Source organism: Antechinus flavipes, chromosome 2 (genome assembly GCF_016432865.1).
Source record: "Antechinus flavipes isolate AdamAnt ecotype Samford, QLD, Australia chromosome 2, AdamAnt_v2, whole genome shotgun sequence".
NCBI classification, from domain to species: domain Eukaryota; kingdom Metazoa; phylum Chordata; class Mammalia; order Dasyuromorphia; family Dasyuridae; genus Antechinus; species Antechinus flavipes.
This window is the reverse complement of record NC_067399.1, coordinates 81,925,247-81,942,754: the sequence shown is the minus strand read 5'-3', so window position 1 is coordinate 81,942,754 and position 17,508 is coordinate 81,925,247. Positions and strand designations below refer to the sequence as shown.

Below are 17,508 nucleotides of genomic sequence, written 5' to 3'. Positions count from 1 at the left end.
TCCTTTATATGTTGGATATGTTGCAGTATATCCTAGATACAATATATGTTTGCAGAACCGAACAGTTCTCTTGTTGCATAGGGAGAATTGGATTCAGAAGGTATAAATAACCCGGGAAGAAAAACTAAAATGCAGATAGTTCACATTCGTTTCCCAGTGTTCTTTCTTTGGGTGTAGCTGCTTTTGTCCGTCATTTATCAATTGAAACTCAGGTCTCTTTGTCAAAGAAATCCACTTCCATCAAAATATGTCCTCATACAATATCGTTGTCGAAGTGTATAATGATCTCCTGGTTCTGCTCATTTCACTTAGCAGACCAGATAGGATTTTAACGGAGTCTTGAAGGAAGTCAGGGAATTTGAGGTGGGTGAGGGTTTAGAACATTCTAATGCTCTCTAGGGTAACTAGTTCAAAGGCATGGAAGTGGAGACTTGCTCAGTAACAGGTTCATTCCGCTTCTTCTGAAGTTTAGGATAAGCAGGAATGGAGCCATATGAACTCCTGAGCATCAGAAATATACAGATTATGGAAAGGAACCCTACAAGCCTCAAGTTAAGTGTCAGAGGAGGAACTAAAACCCAGTTTCTGGTGTCTCAGGGTTTTTAGTCTCAATTGCTAAAATTTGATATTCCGTTAAAGGGTCACGTTTACTCCCTTGTACAACTAGGCCCTTTGGTCTCATGATTTAAGATAAGCAGCTGAGGGAAAGGACCTATAGTAAGATCTTTTTTATGTTTTTTAGTTAGTTTATATGATTTGCTGGGGCATCATCGATTGTAAAAAGCCTATTAATCTACTTGTAACATTGTCTTTAGAGATACCTTGACCGGGATATTTGAATAGATTATTTCTTTTAAAAAAACTCAACATTTAAAATTATTTAATTTTTAAATTAAATTGTCTAAATGAACAAGAATATATTTTCCCTTTCTAGATTTCCTACTTAAAAAAAAGCAAAATTAAAACCAATATTCATAAATATTATAATGTAAATAATATAAATATTCTTTAAACAACATTCCTTATAACATACAACATTCCCACAATGACTATGTCCAAAAATATGTCTCATTCTAACACCTTGAGTCTGTTACTACTGTCGAGAAGAAGGTGATATGTTTCATCATCATTCTTTTGGAATCATGACTGATGTTTGTGCTCCTCAAAATTCTTAAGGTTTTCAAAGTAATTTATCATGACAGTGTTGATATTGTATGAATTATGCTTCTGGTTCTGCTTATTCAAATTCAAGTTTTCCCACAAATGAATGTCTATTATTTTTGTATTAGCACTTTCAACCATTCTTCCCCCCCAATTGTCACAAGGTAAAAGGACAAAAACATTTGATACAATGGCCATATCTGATCGTATAGAAAATATTCTGGCCTCATAGTTCCTAATCTGTCTACTCTGAGGGAAGAGATGTACTTCATTGTCTCTTCTTTATCTTGGACCTGCATTGGTTTTTTAGTTACTCAGTTTTGTTTCTTTTGATTGCACTTTTGCTTTGAATTGCCATTGTGTTATATGGTTCTGGGTCTGTTTGTTTTGTTTTGCCTTAGTTTTAGATTATAAAAAATGTCATAGATGGCCCTTTTTCAGTGATAATAAGGTTTTTGATTACCCCTCCCCCAATGTCTTGATAAGCTCCTCTTTAGGTATTTTGAACATGGATGCTTTGATGCCCTTATGATTGTCTTATCTTCTATTGTGTATATAATTAGAACAATTCTGTTATTTTTTTCATATTTGTTTTCTTTATGCTGTTTCTAGTTTCTCTGATAGCATATCCAGGATGTTGATGTTATATGGTGGGTTTTTTTTTTTAAATTTTATTTTAATAGCCTTTTATTTACAGGTTATATGTATGGGTAACTTTACAGCATTGACAGTTGCCAAACCTCTTGTTCCAATTTTTCCCTTTCCTCCCACTCCCTCCCCAAGATGGCAGGATGACCAGTAGAAGGTTTTTTCTTAATAACTAAAAAAATTGTTTTAAAATTTTTTTGTAGATTTTTCTCATTTTTCTTCTGATTGTTCCAATTAAATCTTTAAATGTTTTTAGTTTAATACAACAAACATTTATTATGTGCCTGTTCAGTTAGCTGCTGTGAATTCAAAGACTAAAAAAGAAACAAAGGAAGCCCTGAAAGAGGTTACATTATACCAGATAGAAGCAGCATGTAAACGGGCAGGTATGTATAATACATTTTGGGGCATTTGGAATCAGGATCAGCTCTTTGAAGGTTGAGCTGAGTTTGATGGACAGTAGGAATTTGAAGAAGACATAGATGAACTAGGAGAGTGTTCCATGCAAAGTCACAGTAGGTGAGAAAAGCAATAAAGTAGAAGGGTTGTGTTTAGAGAATAAAAAGTTGAGCCATTTTGCCTGGGATCTAGTATATATAAAAGGGAGTAATGTGAAATTGCTCTGTATCAGGTTAGAACTCTTATTTTTAAAAGCTTTAAATGTGAAACAAGAGTTTGTATTATATACTGAGTAAATTAGGGAGCTTCTGCAGCTTTTTGAGCTGAGATTCCTGTCATCTCAGGCAAGCTGTGTGGAGGGTAGGTTGGAAATGGAAGGGTCTAGAAGGAAGGACATCAGTTTAGAGGCTGTTAAAATAAATCATGGTGACATAAGCCTGAATTCCGATGGTGGCTGATACTATAGATGTGGAAATAGAATTGAGGAGATTTGGTAGTTGACAAATACATACATAAAAGGAGAGTGAAAAGTTGAAAATGACTTCAAGGTTGTAATCCTGGATATTTGGAACAGTGATGGGATGACTTGGCTTAAATTGGATTTCTGACTTGTAGATGGTCTGGGCTGGCTAAAGACAGGAGAGTCAGGAATCAAACAGATTTAATTTCAAAATGAGGAAATGGCTTGCAAATACGGTGGGAATCTAGATGCATGTGTCAGGTCTCTTTTGGGGGTACCTGAGGCAGAGTGGGGAGATCGTGTTACACTAATGGCATTTCTGTGAGCTGTAGTCCTGACAATGAGAGGTAATAAGGAGCCACTGGATTTTATTGAATTAATGGGTGGGGATAGTCATATTTGCTCTTCAGGAGGATCATTTTGGCAGCTTGGTGGATGATAATTTCAGAGGCTTGGGACACAATGAGCAGGTGGAAGGGGGCTTCTTCAGTAGTCTAGGAGTGAGGTGGTGAGGGTCCACACCTATGTGGTGACAATGTCAGAGGAGAGAAGAGGGCATATACTAGAGATTGTCAGGGCCAAAGTTTGGTAAAAATTTGACAACCAATTGGATGCGAGGGTGAGAGAGTGAGGAGTTGATGATAATGATATGTGGATTGTAAGTTTGGGTGACTTAATGTTGAGGTCTAGCTTTAGGGTATCTAAATGAAATTAGGGTTAAGGTCTAGTGGCAGGTTTGGGGTACAGATTCGGCGCAAGGGGGTCTAGTAGCGGCGCAAGTTCCCAATAAAAGCATTTATTGGCCCAGAGAGCTAGATTGATAAAAGAGGTTTATTATTGGGTAAGCAAAGTTAAAGTATAGGCGAAGGTAGAGATAAGGAGGGCACTGGACAGAGGGTCCAGTGGACAGAGGGTCCTCACATGGTAGCCATGTTTGGAATCTCTGCAAAGAGGGGTTCCCAGCGTGGCCTTTTTATAATAGGAGACTTAGCTCGAGGGGCTTTTGGGTGTAGCCCCAAAGTTGGCTCATATCCGGGTGGGGCTGGAAACAGGTCAGATCTTCTATTGGAATTCAAAAGGACCAGGATTTGTGAGTTAAAGGGCAATTTACATTATTAACTAGGAGAGGGTGGGAATCTAGAAAGCAAGCTTTCCTGCATCATTGGGAGGATGGTGGTATCCTCGATCCATATACTAGGAAAATTAGGAAAGAAGGGGGAAGGGTTTGGGGAAAACCGATGAGTTCAGTTTTAGACATGTTGAATTTAAAATGTATATCGGTTTTAATTGGGGAGAGGTTCTTATTAAATTTGTAATTTTTTTTTACATCTTTTCTACAACTGATGCTGAAATTTGTTAAGGTTTTGTTTTATTTTTATTTTTTCTGCTTTTATAATAAATAATGCTTATCTTGAACACTAGGGCATAAGAAGTTTGACTTTTGATGCAGAATTATAGATGGTAGATTTAAACCTGGAAAGGATCTTAGAAGTCATCTAGTCTAGTTTTCTTATCTTACAGATGAAGAGACTTAGAGAAAAGATAACTAGGTGGCAAAGAAAACTAGTGATTGGATCTGCATTTGAAAAAAGGACCTTTGATCTTTGACTCCAAGCCCAATATTTTTTTCACAGTATCACTGTACTTCCTGTTAAAACCAATTTAGCCAACTCTTATTTGCATTTCTTGGAGAGAAGCTTCTGAATCATTCTTTTATTAATTTGCACTTTGCTTTTGTTTTCTGGTTTGACTTAAAGAAAAAAAAACATTGATTTTGATCTTATTGAATCTCTTCAGGAGTATTAGTCACTATGTAGTTGTATTTAAAGTGTCAACAGTCAGTGTTTTGAAAATGTCTAACATTTTCTTGATTCTTATTCGTTTCTGCTATTAGGGATCCTCATGTAGAACACTAGACTTGTTCTTTTCTAGATGTTTATCTCACAGATAACTCTTTGGTTTCCCTGTAGGATTGTTTATTCTTGTCTATAAGAAGGTATCATATTTTATCTTTGCAACTCTGCTAACTTGTCTATATTACTCTTTGGGTCAACCTTTTTCATTTCTTAGAATTCTCCACAGTTTAAAATTTTTAGACCTTTATTCCCCTAAGTGAGAAAAATATAAGCACTACTTTTAAAGACTCATTTGTATTTAACAAGCCAAAGATCTTATTAGTTATATTTAATATTTATTTTTTTAAATTAAAGTTTATAAAAACATAATTTTTCTGCCTCAGTTTTTTTTAAAGAATGGCACAATTCAGTTCTGTGACATCAAGGCTGGTTGCTGTGGTTACAAAATTGACTTCTAGTGGGAAGAAACAGAATATTTTAGTAGAAGTCTCCCCCATTCCTCCTAAAAAAGATTTTTTGGAAAAAATTCCATGATTCCAAACCTAGTAAGGAAGGGCAGTATTTGTTACATTGTTTTTAATGAGACAGCTAGTATGCTTCTGTGCATGGAGCAAAATAGTAATGATCATTAGAGTTTTTAGTTTGTTTACTACTATTCTCCTGTCTCATTTGTGTTTGGGACAGAAAGCCTTAAAAATTCATACAGTGTTTTTATATAAAAACCACATATTTGTTCACTAATCTCCGTATTCTCAAGTTTATTGGTGTGTTGCCACCAAGGTCAAAAATTGGTAGCATTTGTTGATTTGTATATTACATACGAAGTGTGCCCTGAGTTAGATCTTAGAAATAGCAGTCTACTTCAAAATTTAACTTGCTGCAAGTATCCTCTTCCCTCTCCTCTTTATTTTTCCTTCTTTATCATTTAACCAGAAATATCTGAAAAGCATACTTTTTTTTTTTAAACTATGGAAATAGCAGAAAAATGGTCCTGAGCATTTAAAAATGTTATTGTCTATATTAGTGGCTGGAGTTATGGACCTGGAATCTGGAAAACCTGAATTCAAGTGTCACTTCATACACTTATTTATTAATTGTATGACTCTGGGCAAATCAAAAAAATCAAAACTTCTTTTTGCCTTAATTTGCTGGATAAGGAAATGACAAACTACTCCTGTATCCTTATTAGGAAAACCACATGGATAGAATTAGCATGCTAAATATATATAGTCCATGACCAAAGAATTACAATTTTTTAAAATAAACTCTGCTTCTAAGATCACATTGTAAAATAAATTAAAAGAAGACATTGAGTTCAGGAATTGTTGAGTGTTGAGAGTTATAAGCTGTTGTATATATATCTGCATATTCAATATCAAAATTCCTTTCAGTTATTGTTCTGGATGATAGTAGAGGTTTTTAATTTGGTTTGTTTTTGCCATTTAAGTCATACTGTAGTTTAAAATTCTGTTACTTATGGAAATTGATAAAATGTTATGCTGTTCCTTTAGGAGGTGTATGACATTGGGCAAGTCACTAAAATTTGGTATAGAATCTTAGACTCATAGAACTTGAATTTAGAAGGGACCTCAGCAGCTATCTAGTTCAAAACACATAGCTGTTGTTCATTTGTTTTCATCATATTCGACTCTTTATGACCTCATTTGGGTATTCTTGACTCAGATAATGAAATAATTTACCATTTCCTTTTCTAGCTCATTTTCTAGATGAGGAAACTGAAATAAACAGGATTAAGTGACTTGTCCAGAGACACAACTAGGAAACGTCTCAGGCCATATTTGAATTTTTTATCCACCGAGCCACATAGCTGGCCTACCTTTAATAATTTTTTTTGACAGGCAGTTATTCAGTTTTTATTTGAAGACTGCTAAAGAGGGGGAGCCCCCTACTTCTTAAAGCTGGCAGCTTTTGAGCAGCTTAATTTTGAGCAAATTTTTCCTTGTATTAAGTTTAAATTAGACTATTTGCAACTTCCAAGCACTGCTCCTGGTTCTCCCCTTGGGGCCAAGTGAGCAAATCTTACTCATCCTCTTGACAGCCCTTTAAATACTTGAATACAGTTAATCTGTCCCCTTGTGTCTTCCTTTCTAAAGAAAATCCATGCCTAATTCCTTCTCTTGCTTCTCCTGTTTTATGATAAAGGCCCTTCCCTATTCTGGTTGCTCTGTTCTGGACACCTTCCAACTTACACTGTCCTTTTTGGTAGACCAGAACTTGGCATATCAGAACTGTATGCAACATTGCAAAGGGGATCTAACAAGGACAAAGTATGTCATCTCTCTCTTCCTGGAAGTTGTACCTTTCTTAATGTAGTCCAAGACTCCATTAGCTCCTTGCTGCCATATCACATTGTGGGACTCATATTGAGCTTGCATGTCATTAAAACCCCCAATTCTGCTTCAGAATTGCTTGCGATCTGTGCTTTTTCCTTCTTGCAGTTTTGAAATTATTTTTTTGTATCTGATTGCAAGACTTTCCATTTATCCTTATTGAATTTCATTTTACTAGATTCAGGGCATTATCTGAATCCCATTTTGTTTCGTTTACCCCCTAAGCAAAGGTTCTTTTTTTTCCCCCCAGCATTAATTAAAAAAGCTTTTTTTGTTATCTTTAGCTTCTCTCACCAGTTTCAGCTCATTCTGACATTTAACGTTAACGTTACTTAACATTACTGACACTGCTTTTTTTAAAGGACTGAGCCATGTTCTTATATTCATCTATTATTACTTTACCTTATTTAAAAAAAAAATCCAAAGTGATCTATGAGTTATTCTTTGTTTATTTACATTGGCTTCTTTAGACACATCAGTTTTCTTCCTCAGAACTGTTTCCTCAGAATTTCATTCTTGAGCATCTTAATCTTTCTGGACTAAATTTCCCTGGAACATTTTAGTCCATAGCATCCTAACCAACTTTCCTTTGAACTTACTGAAATTTGCTTTCCCAAAATGCCTAGTTATGCCTAATTTTCCTATTAGTGGAAAGACTTCTGGATTTGAAGTTGGGAGACATGATTTAAAATTCTGCTTCAAACAGGATTTTCTACCTGATGTAATCTTGAGCAAATCGCTTAATTTCTCAGATTTAATCTTTTCATTTGTCAAATTGTTGTAATAATAGCCCTCATCTCACAGGGTTACTTTTGAGGATCAAATGAGGCAATATATGGAATGTGCTTTGCTAAACCATGGCAGTATTGGGAACATGTTAGTTTTTATTGTATGCTCTAGTGGTCATTTTACCCAAAGGTTGTTATTACATCCATCTCAGCAGTCAGATCCTCCTTATTAGTAAAAATCAGATCCATAATAAGATTTCCCCTTATCACTTTTTCCATCTTTTGAAGGATGAAATCATTTAGGTAAGTAAAATGATAGTAATAGTATGTCATAATAATAAAGATTACTTAAATAGAACTTATTGTCTGAGAAGTGTGTTAAGTGCTGGCTTGAAGCTGAGAATTCTATCCACTGGGCCTCTAGCTACCTCTAGGTAAGTCAGGAAATTATTATCCATTCTGTTTTTGGTAGAACAAGAGTTTTGGCAGATTTGGGACCAGTAGAATTTCACTGTTATGCTATTTCCTCCCTCTGTGCCAGTCTTTTTGATTGCTTTCCCAAGCTCATCTTTCTTCTTTCTTTGATTAGAGGTTCTATAGTATATTACAATGATGAGTTAATTTCTATGAGGTCAGTTTTCCCCCTCCTTGCATTCCTTTTGTTAATTGGCTTTCTGTTTGTAGACCCTAACCCTAACCCTTCCCATCTTTTTTAGTTTACAACACTTTTGAATATACTTGCAAATACATTCTTATTAACCTTTGTTAATTGTAATCTTTTTCTGGCTAGAAATTAGTTATCCCTGTATTATAACCTTTAAAACTTAAAAATTCTAGATCCCATTTTAATGCTACCTTGTAAGCAGATAACTCATTTCTTAGTTTTTCTCTTTGTTTTCTTCCTTGGTGTTCTTGACTTTATTGTGCAACTCTTCATAATCATTGACAGTATTTTTTAGATTCTTTCAGCTAGTGTCATCTGTGTCTGTGTCAGTCACTAAAAAGTAAGTAGTTGTCATCCATTTTGATAAGTCTTGGGAGGTTTGATGTTTTATCTTATACATATGCCGCAGAATGACTAAAGACATATTACATCAGGGCTACAAGTAGCTTAATATAACCCTTAATGTGCCCTCTCTTGCCTGGTAACTTATGTGGCTCTGTTATAGAAAGACAACCAACTTCTTCAGTTCATCCAGTTTTTTACTCTTTAATCTCTATGTAGGTAAAGGACAATCAGTATTAAATCTGCAAATTCTTGTGTCAGCTGCTGATAAAAAGATATTTTACTTATTCTGTATTACCTAGATAAGTTGAATATTTTGTTAGCCATACACAGGAGTCTCATGTATATTAACTTTTCATAGAATTGTAGTATTATTAGAAAACTTGGGTCTGAGTATACACATATACATATACTGTATAATATTTAAATTTTGATCTTGGCCTTATTTTTATATTTTAAAAATCCTTTAAATTTGTATTTATTTCAAGTCTGCTATAGTTAATTTTAAATTGGCTGATTTGTCATTTTAAAGAAGACTCGGCTATCTTGACATAACTTTTCATGCTGTGTTCAGATATCACTTGAAAGAAACGAGAAGAGTTTTGCCTAGTTTGGAACCAAAAAGGCCTGACTTGGATCTTGGCTTTTTCATATATTACTTGCATGACACCAGCCACAATAAGTCACATTCTCAGTTCTGAATCTCCTTTTCCTCATAAAATGAAGTGTTTGTATGTGGACTAGATGATCTATAAATAAACTCTATAAACCTATGATTTGTACTGATGTAACACTTGTTAAATAATACAGATAATAAATAGGGACAGCTCAGCACTGGACTTAGAATCAAGAAGAGTTGAGTTCAAATGTGGCCTCAGATTTGTCACTAGCTGTAAGACTTTGGTCAAATCACAACCTTTCCCTACTTGCCTCAGTAACCTCAGTTGTTAAAAAAAAAGTGGGGATAAAAACAGCACCTCCTAGCATGATGAGTTGAAAAGTGTGATCAGTTGGGAGTCACTGAAATTTTACAATAAGGAAATGATAACTAGCATTATGATTTGCTTTAACTTCACATACCTGTACGAATGACTGGAATCCAAGAATCTGCTTGTTGGGCATTTGTAGAGGAGTCACCTCTTTGCGGAGTTTTAGTAGGGGAAAAAACTGACTTCCTAAGATAACCTGTTTTATTTATTTATGGATACCCAGTGATTTTATAAACTTTTCTTTGCATAGATCTTAAACTGTCATTTCTGCACCTTATCTTATCAACATTTTTATCCTAAAATGTACTGTTTAGAACTGAATATAGCATTTCCTTTGAGATATAAGGGCAGAATGTAACCGAAATACCATTTGCTTTTGTGGATGCTCTGCCCTTTTTATGCAGTTCAGGGTTGCATTAGTTTTTTTGATTACCATGTTATAAAATAAATTGATTGAATTTGCATTTTATCTAAATTCTGTAAAATTCTGGAGAAGTATACTTGAAACAAGAGGTTAACTCAGAGGAATTGATGAGACAATGGTTATCTAGTTTACATATATACTTAGTACTTAGCATGGTGATATAATGGTTCTCTAAGTTCACACATAATCAGTATGCTGTAATGATGTAATTACAATAAGATATATAAGAACTGATGGGTATCAGTGAAGGCTGAAATTTATTAGCTAAATTTCAAAAGCAGATATGTTTTACTTAGTTATAACCAATATACTACTTCTGTTTTGATTTACTTGTCTTTGTGAGGAAACTTCCAATTAAGACAGTCATTGAAATCAAGTATTGAAATAAAATGACCAGACCTTCAGATCACCATATCTCACACTGTTAAATGATTTTTTTAAATACATTTATAATGCTACACAAGAAAAATCAGATTAAAAAGGGGAAAAAAGCATGTTATTCTTAGGACTAGCTTTAATTTCTTCTATCATTGTTAATGATTGGAACTGAATTAGTAGATTTAGGCACATTGTTTTTATAAAATATATAATAGAAAAACAAGACCCCAAACTTTTCTTTAATCACATAGCTCTCTTAATTACAAGCTTTTATGGTACCTTTATACCATAACTGTATACTTCTCTGAATAGAGAATGTATATTCTGTATACTTCTGTTTTGTTTTGTGCTGATATTTTATTCAAGGAAACCCTCAGGGGCACGAAAACTTAACATTAATTCTATAAGAATATTATATACATAATACATTGCATTTTTATGAATACATTCATTCTGATGATGCTTTTAAAATATCAACAGTAATTAAATTATTTGTTATTACACCTTAGTCATGATGAAATAAAATTATGCCTTGCTTTGCTCTTCTGTAAAATTTTGAGGTCATTATTGTTTGCTGGTTGTGGTGTAGTGCTGAAACCTTTCCTTTTTCTTTTTTTTTTTTTTTTTTAAACATAATTGAGATATTAGGAAGTTCCATTGGTCCTATTATGCTCCTGGCTACTTTTGTTCCTACAAGGTGTTCTACAAGATGTCCTTCACTTCTCTAACTTTCTCCCTTTCACAATTTTGCACTGTGTAGTATTGATTTCTTATATTCACTTTGCATATCTTAAATTTAGGTTATCCTCATTTTCACCTCAGAGTCTCTTTCTTTTAATATGAAATTCAAGGATCATCTGATAAAGCTTTTTTCAATTTTCCCAACTACTAGCATTCTCCTTCCCACACTACTTGTATCCCTTTTATGCTAATAGTCTATTTGTTTTTCCAGTATGTAACCATATTGTAAGTAGGGATTCTTTATACTTGTTTCCTAACACAGAATTCCTAAGTACTTTGTGAGTATTTACCCAGTTTTGTTCCACAATTTGTCCAGAGCACAGTGCATGTTTCTATATGGAGAGAACTAATTATGAAATATTTAAATGTATTTTGTGAAATCTCTACATTATTTTCTTTAACTTAGAACTTACTTTTTCAATAAATTATTTTATTTCCTTTGTCTTTTGAGTACGGTACACAACTACAGGATAGATCACTTAGTTGATCTTGTTTAATGCTGTACCGTAAGCTGTATAATAAAAGCTCCCTGTAACAATCCCACTCCTCCCATTTAACCTTTCATTGGCCTTGTGGTGTCTACTTCATAACATTTCTCTCATCTTGGAGGCTTCTCTACATGAGCACAATCACTACTTTAGTCCATGTCCTGACCACCTCTTGTCTAATCCATTTAAATACTCTCTTAGTTGGTTTCCCTGCCTTAATTAAGTCTTTCCTCTCTCCAGTTCATCTTCCACACAGCTACCAAAGCAGTATTTTTTTTTTTTTTAATAATTATAACTTTTTATTGACAGCACATACCTGGGTAGTTTTTTACAACATTATCCCTTGCACTCACTTCTGTTGCGACTTTTCCCCTCCCTCCCTCCACCCCCTCCCACAGATGGCAAACCGTCTTATACATGTGTATGTCATAGTATATCCTAGATACAATATATGTGTGCGGAACCGAATAGTTCTCTTGTTGCATAGGAAGAATTGGATTCAGAAGGTAAAAATAACTCGGGAAGAAGAATCTAAATGCAAACAGTTTACATTCATTTCCCAGTGTTCTTTCTTTGAGTGTAGCTGCTTCTGTCCCTCGTTGATCACTTGAAACTGAATTAGATCTTCTCAAAGCAGTATTTTTAAAGCACAGATCTGACCTTGTCACTTCTCAAGAAACTTTAGGAATTCATTCTTGTCCTCATAGTCCTCTAGGAGTTTTTCAGCTTTGTTACACTCCCTTTCACTGTTTCATGAGGTTATCGACTTTTTTGTGAATATTTTTTAAATTATTGAAGGAAATGCTAAATTTCATGCAAAGGCTAATGAAAATAAGTAATTTTTTTTTTTTTCTCATCCGTGTTCAGAACTCTTTCTTTGGATTCCTCCCTTGGCAAATGACCTTGGATTAAGAATTTTTTTCCTAGAACATACAAGACTTCTAGCTATAATATGTCTCATTAATTTCACGTTTGCCTTACTGTATTCTGTATTTCAGTCAGATAGTAAATTTCATCCAGATCTATTTGCTTTTCTTTGTTAATGACATTTTATCTCTTATCCACAGGGAAATATCATACAGGAACCTTCCCACTTTAGCTTGTAATCCATCCCCAGCTTTTCTTTAGTACTTATAGTGTCATTTCTTTCCTGGTTCTGTTTTGACCAGTCTACTTTACATGTACATATATTTATTTCTTTTGTACATATTTGCTCATTTGTGTGTGTGTTGTTTGCCCTCAGTAGGACATAAACTTTTTGAGACCAGGAGTTGTTATATTTCCGTTCCTGTAACTCCATTTCCTACTGTGATGCCTTCTATAGAACAGTGCAAGATGCTGTGTTACTTACACTTCAAGTCTTTCAAGGGCTTGTAGCCTACTTTGAGGGTCTACTTCAGTAGTGAGATTGTGGGTGGTTTATTAATAAATGTAGGAGTATAAAAAATGTCATCTTTTTTCTTTTCTCTTAGGTGAAGATTATGAAGACAATGAACTGGTAAACTCAGATGAGGCTATGAAGAAACCCTGTCCAGTACAGATTGTTCTTGCTCATGAAGATGATCACAACTTTGAGCTTGATGAAGAGGCATTGGAGCAAATTTTATTACAAGAGCATATACGTGATCTTAATATCGTAGTGGTGTCTGTGGCAGGAGCTTTCCGAAAAGGGAAATCATTCTTATTGGACTTCATGCTGAGATATATGTATAACAAGGTGAATAGTATTTCTTCATTTAAAAAAAAACAAAATTTTCCCCTCACTTTATAAAATGCTATATAGAAATAATGATTTTTGCAGGCTTGTAAGTTATTACTAGTTTGTATTCTATTTTTTTCCCCCATAATTTTGTCACTTATTTTTTGTTAAGCACATAGTGTCTGTATGCCCTCAAAATGCAGGACATTATTATTCACTGGAACTGGAATCTTTCAAATTAGGAGTGGGAGGCCCTCTTTGCAACTACATAGACTAGAAAGTTTATTAACTTTTTCAAAATTTTAAATTTAAATGATTCTTTCCCTGTATGTCCTGTTTCTTCCAAACCACTAGTTTTATAATAGATAGTCCACAGTCGAAGAGTAATATATAAATATTTTATTGATCTTTAGTATAGTTTTGAATTGGGGACCACTGAATTGAATTTATTTTTCACCTCTAAAATTTTATGATTCTAAATTTTGAGCTTAATTATTATATTAAAGGCAAATTGTTAAGCAGTTGAAGTAATATGTTATAATTAATGCTACTTTTATATAGCTAAACTAAATATTTCTATGGTTAATTCTGTGGGCTGAGGGAAGTAAGTAAATCTGGAATTTGTTACAAATAATGCAGGTGTAAATATTTTTATATATTGATCTTTTCTTTCTGCATTAATCTTCTTGGGGTATATATATTGTACTTAGTAGTGGAATTACCAGGAAGAAATCTGAAAATTTTCATAGTATTTCTTGTCTGACTCATAGTTTTCCAGAATAGTTGGACCAGATCTACTAGCAGTGGTATACTGAGCTGGTCTTAAGGTTATTGTGCCATGTGTGGCCATGTATTTACTCAGATTAAAAGGATTCCCCCACATCATCCCCTACCTTCCTTCTGAATAATTGTGTTTGTTGTAGAATCTGTCACTTGTGTAGAAAAAGTTCAGTAATCAAATCTGGTACTATTTTGAAGATTATTAGAATGTATTATCTAACAATGTTATAGTCATTTGAGATAATTGTACTGTACTGACAATATGCTGGCTTACTGAGTAGGAAATACTGAGGTGCCTCAGTGGATAGAGCACTGGGCCAGGGGTCAGGAAGATCTGAGGTCAGAGGTGGCCTAATAAAATTTGCTAGTTTTGTGACCGGGCAAATCACCTAACTTCTGTCCCAGTTCATCATCTGTTAAAAAAGGATAACAAACACCTGCCTTGTAGGGTTGTGAGGATCAAATAAGATCATATTTGTAATACACTGAAAATAGGGCCTGACATAGAAGACAGTATTAATAAATATTAGCTATGTGTAAGGTTAAATAAATGCTTGTTTCCTTCTCCTTTCCTCTGAATAAAATCATGGGATAGAGTTGTGATTTATATTGAAAAGTATCCTTATTATAAAGAACTGCTTTTTCTTAATAAAAAAGTACAAAAAATTTTTTTTCTTTTCCTCCAAGAGGCAGCTATTTAACTAGCTTAAAGAATACTAAGATTTAAAATAGTTTTCCTCATTCCTCCACATTGCTTTTTTGCTCTTTTATCTAATCTCTTAATTATTATATTTGATCATTACTCTTTGGGGTTCTTCATGCAAATCAGCAGCTTTGCTTATTAATCCGAAATGGAATTAAAGCGATTATATTGAACTAGTTTTGTGATATAGTGTGTGTGCAACGTGTGTGTGTATCTGTGTATCTGTTTTAGGTAGGTGACAGTTAAAAAGTAAATGTCCATGGTAGAATTTATCAGTCAAGAAAATGTTGCTAATTAGTATGACAGTTTAGGGAATATGAAAGAGATAAAATAATTTTGAATTGTTAACTTCTGTACTCAATTGAAGTAGATTGCCTAACATTTAAGCATACAGAGTACTTAAGGGTGTTAAAAAGATAAAATGCAAAGGTAAACATTTCAGTAATAATATTATCCAACCATTAGATAATAACTTAAAGTTTATAAAGCACTTTATTCTAACAACAGCCTTGGGAGGTAAGAGTTCTTCTAACTCTCATTTTGCAGGTGAGTAAGTGTCTGAGACTGGTTTTGAACTCTGGTCTTCCTAATCCCAGGCTCAGTGCTCTATCCATTGTATACTGCTGCAGTATGTTTTAAAATGTATTTAAGGTATAATAAGATGGGTGATCTTTTGTCAGTTAAAATTTGAATAATTGTAAAGTTTCCTGAGATTTATCAATAAAGTTTTATTGTTTCTTTGTTATGTCACGCCACCTCCCCCTCTCCATTGACTCTTCCCTTTTAACAAATAAAATTGAGCAAAAGCAAACTGACCTAGGAGCTGTGTTCCTCCTTACGCACATTGGGATCCTGTGTATTTCACTGCCAACATGTTCAGCTCAAGGCTGATCAGTGACACCGATTAACATTCTGTTTTCCTTTTCACTGTTGTGGTCGGTGGGTCAAGTGTTTGCTTTGGTGTACTCTATGCATCAGGTTTGCTCAAGTTTAGTTTATGATGTTGCTCTGAAATCCTTTCTGTCTGACATTCCCTATGGTGTAGCATCATTTGCACTCATAATCATTCCTCTCGTGATGGCAACCCACTCTGTGGGCAGATTTGTGACCATAAACATTTTTAATATCCAGGAGACTTTTCTTTAGGTTTTGACTCTATTGGGAATATATGCCCAATAAATGTGGTCTCCCAAGTCAAAGGTTTCTGTATAGTTCAGATTGTTTTACAGAATTACTGGATTAGTGAACAGTATGTTAATATGTCTGTCTTTCCATAATCCCTGCATATTTATCACTTTCTTTTTGCTATCTTTGTCAATTTGAAATCTCAGTTATTTTTATTTGCACTTTTCTCCTTTATTGATAAGAGACTAGTTTCCCTATGAAAAATAAGTAGTTATTGCTAATAATAGACTTCCCTATGATGATTATGATAACATATAAATAATAGCTTCTTAAGAGTTTACATGCGTTATTTAGTTTGATCCTCATACCAATAGTATGAGTAGGTGCAATTATTATCCCTGTTTACAGATGGAGAAAATGAGTCTTGGCAAGTTTAAGTGATTTACCTGTGGAGAGAGATCTTGTGTACTGGTAGAGAATTTAAACTTCTGTCCCTTCTCATTTCAAAAGCAGTACTATGTGCATCATGCCACACATAGAAATAAATGCTTTTCAAATTGTAAGTTAGAAGAATATTTTTAGTAGCAGCAAAAAGAAGCTTATAAGTTTCTTACTAATACAGCTAATAATAGATATATATACACTGGCCTTGGCTGATAGACAAGTATAAAATAGCCCAATTCTGAGTAGCCCTCACCTTTTACAGTAAGTGATAGAGTAGAAGATGAAGGCAATGGTCCAGAAGAGCTGATGATGACACAGTATCTAGACTGTGTACAAATGTTAACTTATTTCTTTGTACTTAATGTGTAATCTTGTTCCCCCAGTCTGTTGATATACTACTGAAAACAATTATATCCATATTGATAGTTTCACTGTAAGTGATTGGAAGGTACAAGTTACCAGTTAATAGTACCTAACTATTGAAAGCAATTAAATGGAGTAACTGTTTACAAGCTTTATTTGGAGTGATGAAAAAACAAACAAACCAGTAAATAGGCTTGATATTGTTAACAGTACAACTAGAAGTAAAACAAAACAAAACAAAAAACAACTTTGTGTTGAGCAGCTATTCATGTCATAAAAGGTAACACCACATTTGGACTCTACTCTTCTTGATGTCTTATGTAAATGGGCTGTGGGAGGAAGCCATAATGGCTCTTAAGATGAAATCCTAAAGTATAGTTTCAGATATGTGCAGAAAAGAATGTGGTTATGTTAGTTTTACTGGCATTTGAATTCAGTTTCTCAAAAGAATATGAAGGAAAGGACTACAGGTAAAACTTTTTAGAGACCACCCTCTTTGCCACCCATCATTCCTCTCCCCCATTAAAAATTTTTTTTGGAAAGATCAGTAATTACTGACAGATTTGTTTTCTTTCTTTTTTCCCCCCATAGAACTTTCTTGAAAAGGAAACAAGAATTTAAAGAACAAGAGGTGACCTTGAAAATTTTTCTCAAACACAATGTATAGGTTAAAATTGAACAAAATTTTCTTATCTGCATTAATCTAAAGTGTAAGCCAGTGTTTTTGATAGGATTCAGATAGAAGTCCTGTTTTGTCCAGTTTTG

General features: G+C 34.0%; 1 protein-coding gene across 2 annotated transcripts in view; it reads left to right on the top strand.

Moving 5' to 3' along the window:
- ATL2 (atlastin GTPase 2) overlaps positions 1–17,508 on the top strand; it is a 69,730-nt gene that overhangs the window by 25,991 nt on the left and 26,231 nt on the right. For both annotated transcript variants that reach the window (XM_051975132.1, XM_051975131.1), the window contains exon 2: positions 13,102–13,346. In XM_051975132.1, the coding sequence (XP_051831092.1) occupies positions 13,102–13,346 (245 nt within the window). The remainder of the gene's footprint in view (positions 1–13,101; positions 13,347–17,508) is intronic.